At 41.0% G+C, this 17,214-nt stretch overlaps 1 protein-coding gene across 1 annotated transcript; it reads right to left on the reverse strand.

Annotated features, from left to right (window-relative positions):
* Positions 1-2,107: 2,107 nt before the first annotated feature.
* Positions 2,108-6,783, reverse strand: ATMPK8 (Protein kinase superfamily protein). Its single transcript, XM_078971084.1, has 11 exons — positions 6,245-6,783; positions 5,329-5,731; positions 5,111-5,238; positions 4,855-4,914; positions 4,379-4,528; positions 4,150-4,305; positions 3,938-4,075; positions 3,507-3,580; positions 3,043-3,153; positions 2,619-2,847; positions 2,108-2,407 (listed from the first exon to the last, which is right to left on the reverse strand). The coding sequence occupies exons 1-11, from the start codon at positions 6,506-6,508 to the stop codon at positions 2,336-2,338; spliced, it is 1,785 nt and encodes a 594-aa protein (XP_078827210.1). The 5' UTR covers positions 6,509-6,783; the 3' UTR covers positions 2,108-2,335.
* Between the last annotated feature and the right edge of the window lie 10,431 nt (positions 6,784-17,214).

The following is a 17,214-nucleotide window of genomic DNA, read 5'->3' on the forward strand; positions in this document are numbered from 1 at the left end:
AAATAGTTAACCCAATTACCCATCCTCATTATCATCTTTACTCTTAAGGATCTTCCCTAAGAATCAGTTATTTCTCATTTATTCATACCTAAGGATTATCCTAAGGAATAGGTACGAAGTTCATCATTGTCAATGACACAGTTGTTAAGCACAACTGCTAGTTCTATCACTTAGGCACAGCTGCTAGAATTGTGACATTCTATATGAGGCGCAGCTTCCAGTATTGTCCTTCGAGCATAGCTGCTAGGGTTATCTCATTTATTGATAGTATCGTTTTCGAGAGTCCACTCTCAATACATGTCAATGGGTTTTTAGAGTACACCGGTGAACACATCGTTCACAACACCTACAGGTTGCGAGCCTACTAGTGTTCCACTGGACTGTCTAGAATAGTCTGTGGTTGTCATCCATACTCTGCTAGATAACGGAGCCAGCATTTGGGAACAAGGCTTCTCACATCATCCACCTCTCACCCTTACCTCATGGTCTATATCACCTCTCAACTTATCATTCAACTCATATTTCATCTACCGATGTTTTACCCAACATATTATGTAGATATAAATACATATATAGTTTAAATTATATAAAACTTGTATAAAATTCTTCATCCAGTATAGATAGCAAGTATACAGATAATATGCACACATGGCACGTAGTTTATATAAAATACTTCATATCTATGTGTAAGATGAAAGGGACCATGCACTCACTTGAAAAGGTGGTGAGAGCAAAGTGCAACAAACTTCAAAGTCTTCTTTTATTCATGGAAAATTGTCCCTGTATATAGTTTATATGAACCATGAGTTACAAAAGTGAAAAGGCTCATCACTAAGAGCTTTTATTTAACTAGTATATTAACTACTAGAAACTCCCAAAAACTCTTCAATCTTCGTCCATGCTACACACAAGATTAGGAAATGGTTCAAATTTCTTCCATGATCACCAACAAGTCCAAAAAAACGTGGTCACAACTTCCATTTAGCCAAAACAAATCGGCCCAACCCATTTCAAGCCCAAACCCACAAAATCAAGCACACTCCAAAGCCCAAATTAGTAAACCCCACCTCCTTGGCAAATAATCCATTTTAAATTGGGCTATCTAGGTCCAAACATATATCATCTCATCCCCCTTTGAAAGGAATTAACCTTAATTCCACAAGGCCATCATCATCAACATAAGGTGAAAGATCTCCTACATTAAAGGTAGCATGCAATCCATGGTTTCCTCCCAAATCCACCTTGTAACCATTATCATTTTTTGAATTTGTCACTACATACCTTCCCGCCTAATAGGAAGAGAAACATAAAGGCAAAGGTAAATCCAAAAATTCATATTAGTTGGAAGTGATGAAGATGGGCCTAAATGCAAGATTAGACAAATTATTATATTTCTCTACAAAGAAAATGTTTATGGAACAAAAAGCTAATGGCATAAAATATGTTTATGGAACAAAAAGCTAATGGCATAAAATTCTTAATGCAGGACACAACTCAATACACCGAGGAGGAAGGTGAATTGGCTTTGGCAGTAAATATCAAAATTAGGAAAAAGATAATATGTATGGCTGTAAACGAATCAAACAAACACAAACGAGGTTTGTTCATGATCGATCGTTTAAGTTAACCGAACAAATGAACGAACATGAACGGTTAAACAAACGAGTTTTTTTGTTCATGTTCGTTCGTGTATGTTCGTGAACATGCTAAACGAACATTAACAAACAAACATCAACTAACAAAAATAAACAAACATATATTAACATAAATGAACATAGAATATAGTAATGTAATCAAACACAATTAAACATAAATTAATATAAAAGAAACTTATATGAACCAACATAAACAAACTTTAACGAACAACATAAACAAACGTTCACGAACATAATTGAACGAACGAGTTCATTATTCATGTTCGTTCGTTTAACTAAACGAACAAGAATGTGTGTTCATATTCGTTCATTTATTAAACGAACTTCCCGCCAAACGCTTCACGAACAGTTCGTTGAACGTTCAGTTCGTTTACAGCCCTACAAATATGTATATTAAAGGACACCTAACTAATACTAGACTAGTGGAGAAGCACTAGAAATTCAATAGCCAATTAAATTTAAAAATAAAAATAAATAAATAAATAAATAAAATTACAATAACCTTAAGAATAGTTGGAGGACAAAAACATCTGAAGTCATGAATCTTTGTAGTTTTATACTTGGTAACTTAAACATTGTATTAATTAACAGAATATCAACACCCTCAAAGTTGTACCCGTGTATGAAGCTAATCTCAAAATACGAAGACTAAAAATAGAGAAGCTTTTTCTAAAACATCCTCATGCTTTTAAAACAGCAAGCTTTTGTGTTAACCCATCAATCTCCTCTTGGTGTTCAGTTGTACCTTCTTCCTGCACCACCATTTTAATAGTTCATACAAAGTACAGAAAATAGCAACAAAATATAATTTGATGTCCTAACGTGAAAAATAAAGTAAAAATAAATAATAGTAAGTTGGTGTGTTGTTCAAGGAAGTAAAATGTTATGTAAAAAATTGAATCATCATGGTTAAAAATAATATAAAAGTAGAATGATATTTAGAAGTGAATGGTTGAAACTTACCTGGGGATCTTTTGTTGCCTGGACACCTATGCATTTGGAGGCACTGATACTGGCACTCTTCATTAAGCTGCGAGCGCTCATGTTTCCCTTTTGCTCATCTGCTGCATTGTCTGATCCTCCTGTAGGGCTGTCAAGTTTTGTAGCAACAGAAGCTGCATTCCGCTTTTCAGTATCATCAGATGTTTCTATTTCTGTTTCTGTTTCTGCCTTGGGTGCAGGAACCCTTTCCCTGATGATAAAAATAAACATATATAATATTAAATTTCCAATACACTACCTAACAGTACCACTACCACACACAATGTGCCTAATACATATAAGTAATACATACATACATACATACATACATACATACATACATACTGTTACTGTATAAAACTTAATTGCGTATTAAATTTGCTGATCATGTAGAGTAGAAACTTACCTAGGGAGTGAGGCATGCTGTCTTTGCAGTGGAGGAGTCGAGCTTTTCTCACCTTTTTTACCATAATGCTCCTCTAGATGTGCAAATTGTCGTTTAAACCGATCAACACCACTATTGTATTTGTAAATTACAAACATGGGTGAGAATTTGAAATGGAAAATGTTATTTATGCATAAAAATAATCTTTTCAGATGGATTAAATTTAAAGCATTGGACTGGGACTTGGGACTCAGAACCATGTATGTATGTCATTGTAGTTTTTTTTTCTCCCACATAAAACAATGGGCTGGCTCTCGAGCAAAAGACATCAATCCAATTTCATCCTCTTCATTGAAAAAGACCTAGAAATCGAGGGCATTCACGTCTTTTCAACTGTTATCAAATGGGGGGACAACTATTGTCTTGTCGACGCGTCAAAGTCAAATACAATACAACTTGTCAAGTGGGCCCAGAAAGCATATGACCTTGGGTACATGAAGCTAGTTTGTTCTCCACCACGTAAATATTCCTGAAGCATCTGAGGATGATACTCTAAAATCTGATACAATTACAAATAAGACAACCTTAACATTAAGTCACTAACCAAGTTTTTTTCATATGAAGATTGCAAATCTATCCTTTTTCTAATCTGGCTTTAATTTATCAACCAAATATTATCATTACTAATTTGTTACAAAAGATAATAGGAACGACAAAAATTGCAAATTTTTTTGTCTCGCTTGAAAAGGTGACACTAAGATTTGCTCTCAATCTCTATTTTGTGTGAAAGGAAAACAGTCCTAGAAAGCATGTCGCATGTGCATAATAAGAGGAATCAGTTGATGATATAAAAATTTAACTTCAAAATGACGTATCAAAAAAAAAAAAAAAAAGTTGCAACCAAACCAAACCAAACCTCTCGATAGATGAGCTCTCTAACATCATCTTTTCCCAATTTCCTCCTCTCAAACTCAAACTCCATCTTTGATATGGCATGAGTTGAAGGTTCTCTCTCCACATTCGCCAACCCTTGAAAGTAGGGATCCGCCAGTGCCTGCAAAAAGGATCCAATGCCAAAATCAATCCGAATTCTTGTCAATTGTCATCTTTATAGAATCATACACGTACATCTTCAGCTGATGGGCGATCCTTTGGATCAAAAGAAAGCAGGCGTTCCAATAGGCGAAGGGCCAAAGGATCCACATTAGGAAACTTGTGTGTAAATGGAACAGGCGGTTTCTTGCGCATATTACTAAGATACCTTCTTGCCTTTTCATTGCGAATCTGCACTTTTTTTTAAAGATTAGATATAACTCATTTGAAGCATCATTTTGAATGATAAAAAAAATCATCTAACCCTTGCAATTGATTCAGTGGAAGGAGTGCCAAGCAAATCAGTCATGAGATCCAACTGATGAACTACATTTTTTCCAGGAAATAATGGTCTTCCAGTAAGAATCTCAGCAAATATGCATCCAATGCCCCAAATATCAATGCCAGGAGTATACTGCAAACAAGACATCACTTGATGAAAAACCAAAAAAAAATTAAAAGACAAAAACAGTTGGCAGGTAGTTTTTACTTTTTCACATAGAAGTTTGATATCCCACACACACATTGAATAAATCTTGTTTCCTTATTATAATATAACGTAATGAAAAACCACATTCAGTTTTTTGAAACGACTAGTAAATTCGTTTCAATGGTTTACAACCTAGGGGTGAAATCAATGTCAACAATTCTTAACAGCTTCAACAATGGGTGAATAAGTAATTTTAGCTTTAGAAGCTGTTAAAAAGGTAAAAAGTTAGACTATAAATGGAAGCGCCATACTTTTGAGAAAAAGGATCCACAGAGTTCAGGAGCACGATACCATCGAGTTGCAACGTAATCCTGCAACAATTAAATTAAATTAAATATTGAAATAAGAAGATACAAACGTATGAGTATGACTGATGACACATACATAATCATAATCATAATCATACATTTCGATTTTTGAACAACAAACCAAATGTATTTATATTATATACAAATACAAATGAGAAAAGTGACTGAAGACAAAGCATACACATAGGTTTTAACATACCGTCCAGAATATGGCCGATGGTGCATCATTAAATGACACACGAGCAAGCCCAAAATCACAAATCTTCAATTTACAGTCAGAATTAGCAAGAATGTTTTTGGGTTTTAAATCTCGATGAAACACATTTGCTGCATAAATGGCAAATAGTCAAACACAAAAGTATACATACATATATTTGCACCATTCATACAAGTATATATAGGATAAAAAGAACCAACCTGCATGAATATATTTTAACCCACGAAGAAGTTGGTACAAGAAGAACTGATAATGTTCAGGAGTTAGATCATCATTTGCCCGGATAACTTGGTGAAGGTCAGATTCCATCAATTCAAAAACTACATAAATATCCTTAAACTCTCTTCTAGAAGGAGGGAGCATTATATGCTTGATTTCTACAATATCAGGATGCTTCAGCAACCGAAGGAGTTTAATTTCTCTAAGAATCCTAGTGGCATCCGAAACATGCTCAAAAACATCATTGATCTTCTTGATTGCAACCTTTTCGCCTGTGTGAGTATCCACAGCGGACCCCACAACACCATAACTTCCTTTCCCAATAACTTCTTGAACTTGGTACCTACTTGCCTCTCCATACTCTGTGAAGAACTCTGCTTCAATCTGGATTAACAATAACAAACACACCTTTAATCAACAAAAGAGAAACAAACTAGAGATGCATCTTGTTAATGCAGCCAAAAGGGCAAAACTTTGTATTCAGTTGAAAGCCTGTTTTTATGCAACATTGGGTTGGTTGGACAAATCAAATCAACTATATTACAGTATAATTGTTCTTGTGACGAGTCTGGATAAAGGGGTCCTCATACTTACTCCCACAAAACTGTCAGTCGAGGGGTCAACTTATCAACAAAAGCAACAAGAAAAACGACAAATGTAATCAATCATCTGGGAGATTAGCAAATGGTACCAACTTATTCAATTTATCGTGATGTTTGATGGTATAGTTTGTGTATTTGTTCTTTAAAACCAAGAGTACAAATTACTAAAAATCTATGACGTCATGAAAAAAGCGACGTTAAGGATGCAAATTGACATGAATTAATTGCAGAAAAACTCATTGCTGATATTCATAATAGAAGATCTGGAATGCGTGAGAGATGAAAAGAAAGAAACCTTTCTGTTATGATCCATGGGGGCGGAAGGTGAGGGGAAAACAGGTGGAAAATTGATGCGTTTAGGAACCCTAATAACCTTAAGTGCGGAAAAATCAAAGTCTTCAGTAATGGTGAGTTGATTCGAAGATGATGACGACGAGGGTAATGATTTTGTTTCAGAATCGAGATTCACATGGCCATCAGGATTAGGAACAGAAGAAGATCGACGATTGTGATGGTGAAACCAGCGAAGGACCCCGTCCACAAATGTTCCACTCCCCATAAAACCCGCAAAGACCTACAAGTCTACTAGTTTTCAAAGACAAAAAACTATCGATTCGTCTTTTGGTTTCACAGTCAATCGATCTCAGCATCCCCTGCTTCCTATAAATCAACAGATACAGTTGTCTCCCATGGAGTTTGTTTGATGAGGAAAGAAAGGAGGAAGATAGGAAAATAGAGCTGTCGCCGCGTTACGTGAAAGGGGAGAGGAGAGGAGATGGGGGAGAAAGATGAGAAGTGAGAGCTAAGATGTGAGATGTGAAAGGCGGTAGGTCATAGGTGGGCCCACTCGTCGTGCTTGATTTTATAGTTCATTATTGGCTGTCTTCCTTTTGTCATATGGTTTTTATTTGTTGTCGCTTCTCGTGTCTATTAGAAAAAGTTTGATTTTTGGTGAACTGCAAAAATAGTCCTTTACTCTATACAATTTGCCATTCTTAGATAGGGTTAAGGAACTATAGGAGGATAATAAAATTTTAATTTTATTCTTAGGTCCTTAAGGTTTTTTTTAATACATATTACACCATTATGGTTGTATATAACTGTTTGAAAAATATAATATTATTTTAATTTTATCCACATTAAAATAATCCTTCAGTTCTATACAATTTGCCATTCTTAGATAGGGTTAACGATCTAAGAGGATAATAAGATTTTAATTTTGGCCATATTAGGTCCTTAAGGTTTTTTTATACATATTACACCATTATGATTGTATATAACAGTTTAAAAAATATAATAATGTTTTAATTTTATCCACATTAGGTACGTAAGGTTTTTTTATACATATTACACCAACATGGTTGTTATAACCATTTAAAGAGTGATAATAAAGTTTAAATTTTATCCACATTAGGTTCCTATTTTTTAATATTTTTATCATTTCATCTAACTTTTTTCCAATTTATATTGGTATTTAGTTAGATGGCTTCATCATTTCATCTTCTCATTTTAATCGCTCATTTACCACAACCACGGCTTCAATTGAAATTTTACATAACAAAATTTTATCATTTTTACAAAAAAAAAAAAAAAAATAATAATAATAATAATAATAATAATAATAATAATAAAACAGTAATAATAATCAAAATTTTAATGATTAAGGTTGTATTTGGTGCTTCACAACTAGCTGATTAACTAATTTAATTTTCAATCTTTTTAAGTTGTTATGTTTGGCAAATTAAAAAGTAGCTTATAAACTAGCGATTTAAAAAGCTATTTAGATTAGTTTTTTAAAAGTTATTTTTTAAAATTTTCGAATATACCCCTTACTTAATTAAGAAAACATATTTTTTAAATAATCTTTTATGTCATTATATAAATTTCAGATAGCTTATAAGTCGGTGACAAAGTCATGATCAAAGTAAAAGAGTATCCCCGAAAAGTAATGAGGTATTCCCAATAAGTAATGATTTCGCCAATAGGGTATCCCCGATGCGCCATTACTTATCAGGGATACCGCATTACTTTTCGAGGATACTCTTTACTTTGACTATGGCTCTGCTATTGGCTTATAAACTATGTGAAGTTTATATAATGACATAAAGGGAACTTAAAAAATATGTTTTCTTAATTAATTAAGGGGTATATTTGGATCGAAAAATAAACTAACTTATCAGCTAGCTGTAGCGCGCCAAATATAACCTTAATCATTAAGACTTTGATTATTATTAGTTTTTTTTTTTGGTTAAAACAACAAAAAATTGTTATGTAACCTTTCAATTGAAACTGTGGTTATGGTGAATAAGCGACTAAAATAAGAAGATGAAATGATGATGTAATAGCCCGAAATCCAGGTACCCTTCTATTTAGCCCTTCATCTTTGATTTGTTCCATTTAGGGTTTGCATGTTAGGCAAATACGTTGGGCGTACAAGGAGTACGCTGCGCGTACTCGCATGCTTCATTTGGACGCGTTCACCCTCGGGAACACTGGGCGTAACCGGTCCATACCTAAAAACCCTAATTAATTTGGAGGGCTATAAAAGGAATGTGTGGCTCAACTCCTCAGCCACCATCCCTCAGAAAGAAACCCTAAAGAGAGTGTGTATTCGTTCTTAGGCCATTTGAGAGTATTCTAAGCTTGGTAGTGCCATTTCAAGGTAGCAAAGGAGAAGAAGAGCTCATTGGGAAGGCTAGAAGTGGTGTTCAAGTGTGGATCTGAGCTTTGCAAAGGTTAAAGCTTCATTATAAGGTAAAAAGTTCGGATCTTGACATATAGTTCATGTAATATGCTTAAAGTACCATTTTTTAGGGTTTTAGTCCTAAAGGTGGAGACTTTTTGAGCAAATGGTCTCCATAAGCTTAGATCCATCATATTTCTGGTCTATTTGAGTTGTAGACTCATAAAAATGTAATCTTGGACGTGAATGTTGCACCATGCATGAGATCTAGGTCCTTGAGTTGGAATAGAATGATGTTAAGAAGTGTTGGAGCCTTTACATTCATGCCAAGGCTTAAAGGTCTCGACTTTATGGGTATAGATGCATAAATAAAGCTGGATCTAGAAGTTGGAGTAATGGCTTAACCGATTAAGACCAGAAATGATGTATGCTAAAGTCTGATGGTTACGCTGGGCGTAACTCCCAGTACGCGCAACGTATTGGGTGGAAACCCCGATCCATGGGTTGGCGATGTACGCCCCGCGTACATCAAGCAGTACGCCCCGCGTACTCAAAGGGTTGACTTTTGTTGACTTTTAGGGTTTTGGTCAACATGAAGACTTTGGGTCAAGGAAGGGTAAAATGGTCTTTTACCCTCTGAGGAATGATGATAACGGCTAAAGTTTAGTTGTGGAAGTCTTTAATTATTGAAATGATATTTTTATGATTAGGCGAGGTAGAGTCGTCGTCGGGATTTGGAGATAGCGAGTACGCGAGATTTTAGACTTTCCACAAGGTGAGTTTTCTCACTATACTGTACCCAGAAGGATTTTTATTGTGTGACCGGAAGGTCGGATATGTTATGAGTTATATGCATTGTATATGATAAGTTAATCGTTTATATGTGTTATGTATGATATGCTTGATATGGGCCGGAAGGCATTATGTTATGGGCCGGAAGGCGTATATGTTATGGGTCGGAAGGCGTTGTGATGTGGACCGTAAGGTTGATGCAGGTAGGACCGGAAGGTTTACCGAGTCAGGACGGAAGTCCGCTGAGACACATGGACCGGAAGGTCAGGGCCTGGAAAGGCGTATGTGCGTAAGTAGTATTTTGCGGAACTCACTAAGAATTTATGCTTACAGTTGTTGTGTTATGTGTTTCAGGTACTAGCGAGGACCGTGGGAAGGCGTCGGCGTGATTATACACACTGACGGAGGAACTGTTTTATGATCATGGGATGTATTTTGTTATGATAACATTGTTACACATTTGAATTTCGGAATATTAAACGATGGTTTTGATGTTTGCAAAAATGAAAATTTTGTTTTAAAGTTTACGTTGTTACAAGTTGGTATCAGAGCCTTGGTTTGAGGGATTCGGATACACCTTCGGGCGTAACTGAACTCAAACCAAGGATTTGAGGAAAATTTTTAATTAATAAAAATAAAAATTTGAGAAAAGATTTCGTAACAACCAAAGGAGAAGCAGTGTGTATGGTCAGTCAGTGCCCGAATGGTAAAATCCCCAAAATACCCTTACAATATGTGTTATGAGATATGTTATGATATGATACGCATGCTAGTAGACTAGGTATTCATATTAGGACTAGAGTGGCCTGATTTGTGATGCCTTAGTCTAGGGGAACCTGCTGCTATGAGAGGCTTTGAGAGCGAGTGGGTAGCCAATGCATAGCAAGAATAGAGTACTCATGATCCGGGGTTTGGGGAGGAGGACTTGGGGTGAATGCTGATGCGGTGGAGTCGGTAGTATTGGGCCCGTGCTACTGAAGACACCGGGTCAGTGGGCAACCCAAGTAAGAATCCTTAGGTATCGGAGACCGAGTAGGGTTGCGTTATCGAGTGTGATTATGCTCGATGGAGTCTCTGATATTTTTATGTTGTATTTCAGAGGCATTATGGTTGGACCACGCCACAGACCTGGTACGAGCGGTGTGAGTGACGAGGAGCTTCGTCAGATGATTCACGAGGAGGTGGCTACAGCGATCCGGACCGAGATTCCAGAGATGTTTGGGTCTATCAAGACCACACTGGTGGAGACTTTTGATGAGCGGTACGCCGCCGTGACTGAGGCCGCAGCCGCTGCAGCTACCGCAGCTGTGGCCGCTGCCATACCACAGGGAGGTGACTAGTTGCTATTCTGGGAGTTCATGTAACACCGAAAATTTTCAAACAAAATTTTCAATTTATATAAAACATAATTCCACTGATATTCATAAAACAACCATTTTAATTATCCAAACAAGACAATACAAAATCCCAAGATCATGATATCAAGCTCCGAATATGTGTGTGTACGGATCAAGCCGGCGCCTTCCCGCGGTCGTCACTAGTACCTGAAACAATAACATCAACACTGTAAGCACAAGGCTTAGTGAGTTCCCCAAAATACTACATATAACACAAATTAGCCACTCGAGGCTATAACTCTGTGGGTCCGTGCACCCAAACTCTGTGAACCCTCAGGTTCTAACTCTGTGAACCTTCCGTTTCTAACTCTGTAAACATGCACAGCATCAATCACATAGAAGTAATGCAGTGCAACACGTAACATACATAGCATACAAATACTCTATCACATAACTCTGATTACCTACTCAAGGTAAAGTATAGTGAGAAGACTCACCTCGCGTGTCTCGGTAAATCGTAAACCTGAAATCGCTAATCGCTCGACCTGTCGAGCTGTCGTCCCCCTATAGCACAATACACCTCTAATTAACACTTTCCCAACTAGGGTTGACCACACTATAACAAGTCAATCTAGGTCAACGATGGTCAACAGTCAACGGTCAACTTTGACCAGACTCGGCGAGTGCACTATAGCGACTCGGCGAGTCTGAGCGCATGCACCAATTTCCCTGGAACCCTCCCCTGACACGTCGAGCATTTCCCTCAACTCGACGAGTTCCACCTGGCACGAGTTGTGGTGCCACCACGACTCAACTCGCCGAGTCTCAAGAACAACTCGGCGAGTCCAGTTTGACTCGGTCCACCTGTCCATTCTGACTCCCCCTTGACCCACTGAGTTCACTTTTCCCAACTCGGCGAGGCCACTCACAGAGTGGTCGGGCAACATTCATGCTACTCGCCGAGTCTGCTCTTCGGACTCGGTGAGTCCATGCCATGCACTGACTCAATCTTGCTCTAAAGGTCAGATCCAGTTCATTAATCCATAGATCCAGTCCCTCCAAGCTCATTTAGCACGTAAAGTTACAATCTTGATGCACATACAATCTCTATATGACTATATATGATGTTTATGACTCAAATGTTACAACACAAGGTCAAAGACTCTATTGCCACTCATAAAGCTTGATGAGTGAGGCTCTCTGGACCTCTATGGATCCAGATCCATGGCCTCAACTCAAAGAGGGAACCAATGGGCATCAAATCATCCCATAAATGACCATCACAAGCCCTAAATTGCATCATGCTTCATTAAACAGAAAATGGTCCGAGATAATACCTCTAGAGTGATGATCTAAGCTCCAAACCCACGAAATAGCAACCTCCTTTGCTTCCTCTTGCCTAGGGTCTTCTTCTTCTTGCTAAACAACACACACAAGATCAAGAATGGCTCTCTTCTCTTCACAAATCGCTCAAGGACTCTGGGGGCACTCACTGAGGGTTGGGTGAGCACAAATGACGGCCATAAGGTCCTTTAAATAGGCCTCAAACCCGGAGATTTAGGGTTTCATTACCCAGCGCAGACTCGCCGAGTCCATATCCTGGACTCGCCGAGTCCAGGCGCGCTCCATTGCCCAAACCCGCGTCCCTACTCAGCGAGTCTGAGCTCCAACTCGCCGAGTCCCCTCTCACAAAACAACAAAATTAGATTTACAAGATACCTGGTAAAATCCGGATGTTACAGTTCAGCAACACAAAGCCACCCGAGTTTGACGGGACGCAAGATCCGATCGTTGCGATGAGATGGATTGCTGATATTAAGGGATGCTTCTACACTTGTTCATGTCTGGAGCATCTGAGGGTACAGTTCGCTTTGAACCAGCTCCGCCTGGGAGCAAAGGAATGGTGGAAGTTCGTGACGGCGAACTTCACTCTTGCAGAGATTTCAGCTATGACTTGGGAGAGATTTACTTCTATGTTCAGGGACGAGTATGTTCCCCCGGTGGAGAGGGAACGGTTGGTTCAGGAGTTCTTGACCCTCAATCAGGATAATGATTCGGTTACTGTGATCACTCGGAAGTTTCATGAGAGGGCGATGTTTTGCCCTGAGCAGGCTCGGATGAACCGATATTTGGGTGTACTGAGGAGGGATATTCGGGAGTTCGTATCGAACTCGTCATACCAGACCTTTGCTGAGCTCCAGGAAAATGCCAGGAAGAGAGAGATCGAGTTGGAGACTTGGGCCAGGGAGGAGGCCGAGTCTCAGCGGGTGGATCGGCGGCCGGCTCAGTCCCAGCCGGCAGCCAAGCGGACCAAGTCCGCTGATTCGAGGACGGGAGGTCAAAAGGGCCGCACTTGCGGAAAGTGCGGCAAGGGTCATGAGGGGGCATGTCGATCAGGTGCTTGCTACAAGTGTGGCAAGGAGGGGCACATTGCTAGGGATTTCCCCAAGGGATTTATGGTTTGCTTTCATTGCAACCAGACCTGCCATTGGAAGGCCGAGTGTCCTCAGCTTCACCACGGATCTACGCCTACTTCTAGGGTTACCGAGACTCGGCCGGTGAAAGCCGAGGCTCCGAAGGCTCGTGGGAGAGCTTTTCAGTTGACTGCGGAGGAGGTCTGCGCGACGCCCGATGTTGTAGTTGGTATGTATTCTTTCGTGTATTTACTTTTATGCTAAGATATTGTGCTTATATTATGATATGCGTAGGTACTTTTCTTGTGAATTTTGTACCTGCCTTGGTATTATTTGACTCGGGTGCGAGTTGGTCTTTTGTATCTTTGGCTTTTAGCCAGCACATCGGTATTGATCGGGAGGTGATGAGTCGACCCCTGTGGGTTTCTATAGCGGATGAGAAAGCGGTATACGCCACTGACGTGATTCGAGGATGTGTGCTCGAGATTTTTGGTGTCAAGTTCCCTATAGACTTGATTCCTATAACGATGGGGGATGTCTGCGTCATCGTGGGTATGGACTGGTTGAGTAAGTTTGGGGTAGTCATTGACTGCGAGAGACAGCTGGTAACTATACGAGACCCTAGTGGGGGAGTGCTTACTGTGTATGGCGAGGGGACCCGGTGTGGGTCAGCATTTTGTTCGGCTGCTAGGGCAAGACAGAGTTTGCAGCAGGGCTGCAGTGGATTCATAGCCTATGTGATGGACACTTGAGTGGCCATGGGGAGGCCAAATTCGGTTGACGAGGTTCCAGTAGTATGCGAGTTTACGGATGTGTTCCCCGAAGAATTACCAGGTGTGCCTCCGGAAAGGCAAGTGGAGTTTCGGATCGATTTGGTTCCGGGAGCGGCGCCCATCGCCAAGGCGCCTTATCGCCTCGCTCTACCAGAAATGCAGAAGTTATCCTCGCAGCTTCAGGAGCTGTTGGGAAAGGGGTTTATTCGACCGAGTAACTCACCTTGGGGAGCGCCAATTCTATTTGTCAAGAAAAAGGATGGTTCACACCGGATGTGTATCGATTATCGGGAGTTGAACAAGTTGACGGTTAAAAACCGGTATCCGTTACCTAGGATCGATGATCTGTTCGATCAGTTGCAGGGGGCATCTTGGTTCTCTAAGATAGACTTGAGGTCGGGTTATCATCAGATGAGGGTTCGGGATGAAGATATTCAGAAGACTGCATTCAGAACTCGTTATGGACATTACGAGTTTATGGTGATGCCTTTTGGGCTCACCAATGCCCTAGCTGCGTTCATGGATCTTATGAACAGGGTGTGCAAGCCGATGTTGGATCGGTCGGTGATTGTATTCATCGATGATATTTTGGTATATTCGAGGTCTAGGGAGCAGCATGAGGAGCATTTGAGGGAAATTCTTGGAGTATTGAGATCGGAGAGGCTGTATGCCAAATTCTCCAAGTGTGATTTCTAGTTACGAGAGGTCCAGTTCCTTGGGCACCTTGTTAACCAGAAAGGGATATTGGTCGATCCGGCCAAGATCGAGGCGGTGATGAGATGGGAAGTGTCGAGATCGCCCACTGAGATCAGGAGCTTTCTGGGATTGGCCGGCGATTATCGAAGGTTTATCAAAGATTTCTCCAAGATCGCCGTGCCACTTACTAAGATGACCCGGAAGGGTGTTGCATTTTCATGGGGACCGGAGCAGCAGTCCTCATTCGAGACCCTTCGTCAGAATTTTTACGAGGCCCCGGTGCTTGCACTCCCGGAAGGGATGGAGGATTTTCTGGTATACTGTGTGCATCTATATCTGGATTGGGGACGGTGCTTATGCAGAGGGGACACGTTATAGCGTATGCTTCGAGGCAGCTGAAGCCTCATGAGTCGAGATATCCCACCCACGACCTGGAATTGGGGGTTGTGGTGTTTGCCCTCAAGATCTGGTGGCACTATCTTTATGGGGTTCGGTGTACCATATACACGGACCACAAGAGTCTGAAGTACTTGATGGATCAGCCAAATCTGAATATGCGTCAAAGGAGATGGTTGGATCTGGTAAAGGATTATGATTGTGAGATCCTGTACCACCCGGGCAAGGCTAACATAGTGGCCGATGCGTTGAGCCGTAGGGCGGAAAGCGCCCCGATCCGCGATGTTTGTATGAGGTTGATGGTGATAACTCCGATTTTGGACACTAACCGAGGATCCCAGGCTGAGGCTGCGAGACCAGAAAACCAGAAGAGGGAGCGGGTTGTCGGTTAGGTATCGAAATTCGTTACAGATGGTCGGGGACTTAGGACATTTCAGGGTCGGATTTGGGTACCGTTTGTGGGCGGTACGCGTACTATTTTGATGGAGGAAGCACATCGATCGAAATTCTTGATCCATCCCGAGGCTACTAAGATGTATTTGGACCTAAAGAAGGAGTATTGGTGGCCCTGTATGAAGAGGGATGTTGCATGGTTTGTCGAGAGGTGCCTGACTTGTCGTTAGGTTAAGGCCGAGCACCAACATCCGCACGGTAAATTGCAGCCGTTGGAGATTCCCGAATGGAAGTGGGAACAGATTACCATTGATTTTATCACCAAATTGCCGAGGACTGCGAGGGGGTCGATGCAATTTGGGTGATTGTGGATAGATTGACGAAGAGCGCTCATTTTCTAGCCATTAGTGAGAGCTCTTCTGCGGAGAAGTTAGCAGAGTTATATGTGAGGGAGGTGGTATCACGGCATGGGGTTTCGATGTCGATCATTTCAGATCGGGATGTACGATTTACTTCCAAGTTTTGGAAGAAGTTTCATGAGGAGTTAGGTACGAGGCTGCATTTCAGTACCGCATACCACCCGCAGACAGACGGATAGAGTGAGCGGACGATTCAGACGCTCGAGGATATGCTCCGAGCATGTGTTTTGGATTTTGGAGAGAGTTAAGACACCTATTCACCCTTAGCAGAGTTTTCGTACAACAACAGCCATCATTCGAGCATTGGTATGCCACCCTTTGAGCTGTTGTATGGGAGGAGGTGTCGCACCCCCATCTGCTGGAGAGAGGTGGGGCAGCGGGTGATGGGTAGCATGGAGATTGTACTTCAGACGACCGAGTAGATACAGCAGGTCGGGCAGAGATTATTGACCGCACAGAGTCGCCAGAAGAGTTATGCGGACAGGCGTCGGGCCGAGCTCGAGTTTCAGGTTGTTGACCTTGTGCTCCTAAAGGTCTCTCCTTGGAAAGGAGTGATACGATTCAGGAAGAGGGGCAAGTTAGGACCCCGGTATATTGGATCTTTCAGGGTAATTGCTAGGGAAGGCAGGGTAGCCTACCGGTTGGATCTACCTGCTGAGTTGGGACATATCCATAACACCTTTCATGTCTCACAGTTGAGGAAATGTATTGCCGACGAGTCGGCAGTGGTGCCATTAGATGATATTCAGGTGGATGCAGGCCTGAACTATGTTGAGAGACCAGTGGCGATCAAGGATCGAAAGGTTAAGGTTCTGAGGAACAAGGAAGTACCCTTGGTACAAGTGCAGTGGCAACATCGAAAGGGGTCCGAGCTGACATGGGAGTCCGAGACTGAGATGCAGGATCAGTATCCAGAATTGTTTTCAGTGTGAGACTTCGGGAGCGAAGTCTGTTTCTAGTGGGGGAGAATGGTAACAGCCCGAAATCCAAGTACCCTTCTATTTAGCCCTTCATCTTTGATTTGTTCCATTTAGGGTTTGCATGTTAGGCGAGTACGTTGGGTGTACAAGGAGTATGATGTGCGTACTCGCGCGCTTCATTTGGATGTGTTCACCCTCGGGAATGCTGGGCGTACCCAAGGTTACGCTGGGCGTAACCAGTCCAGACCTAAAAACCCTAATTAATTTGGAGGGCTATAAAAGGAATGTGTGGCTCAAATCCTCAGCCACCATCCCTCAGAAATAAACCCTAAAGAGAGTCTGTATTCATTCTTAGGCCATTTGGGAGTATGCTAAGCTTGGTGGTGCCATTTCAAGGTAGCAAAGGAGAAGAAGAGCTCATTGGGAAGGCTAGAAGTGGTGT

Source organism: Lactuca saligna, chromosome 8 (assembly GCF_052625555.1).
Source record: "Lactuca saligna cultivar CGN05327 chromosome 8, ASM5262555v1, whole genome shotgun sequence".
Taxonomy (NCBI): domain Eukaryota; kingdom Viridiplantae; phylum Streptophyta; class Magnoliopsida; order Asterales; family Asteraceae; genus Lactuca; species Lactuca saligna.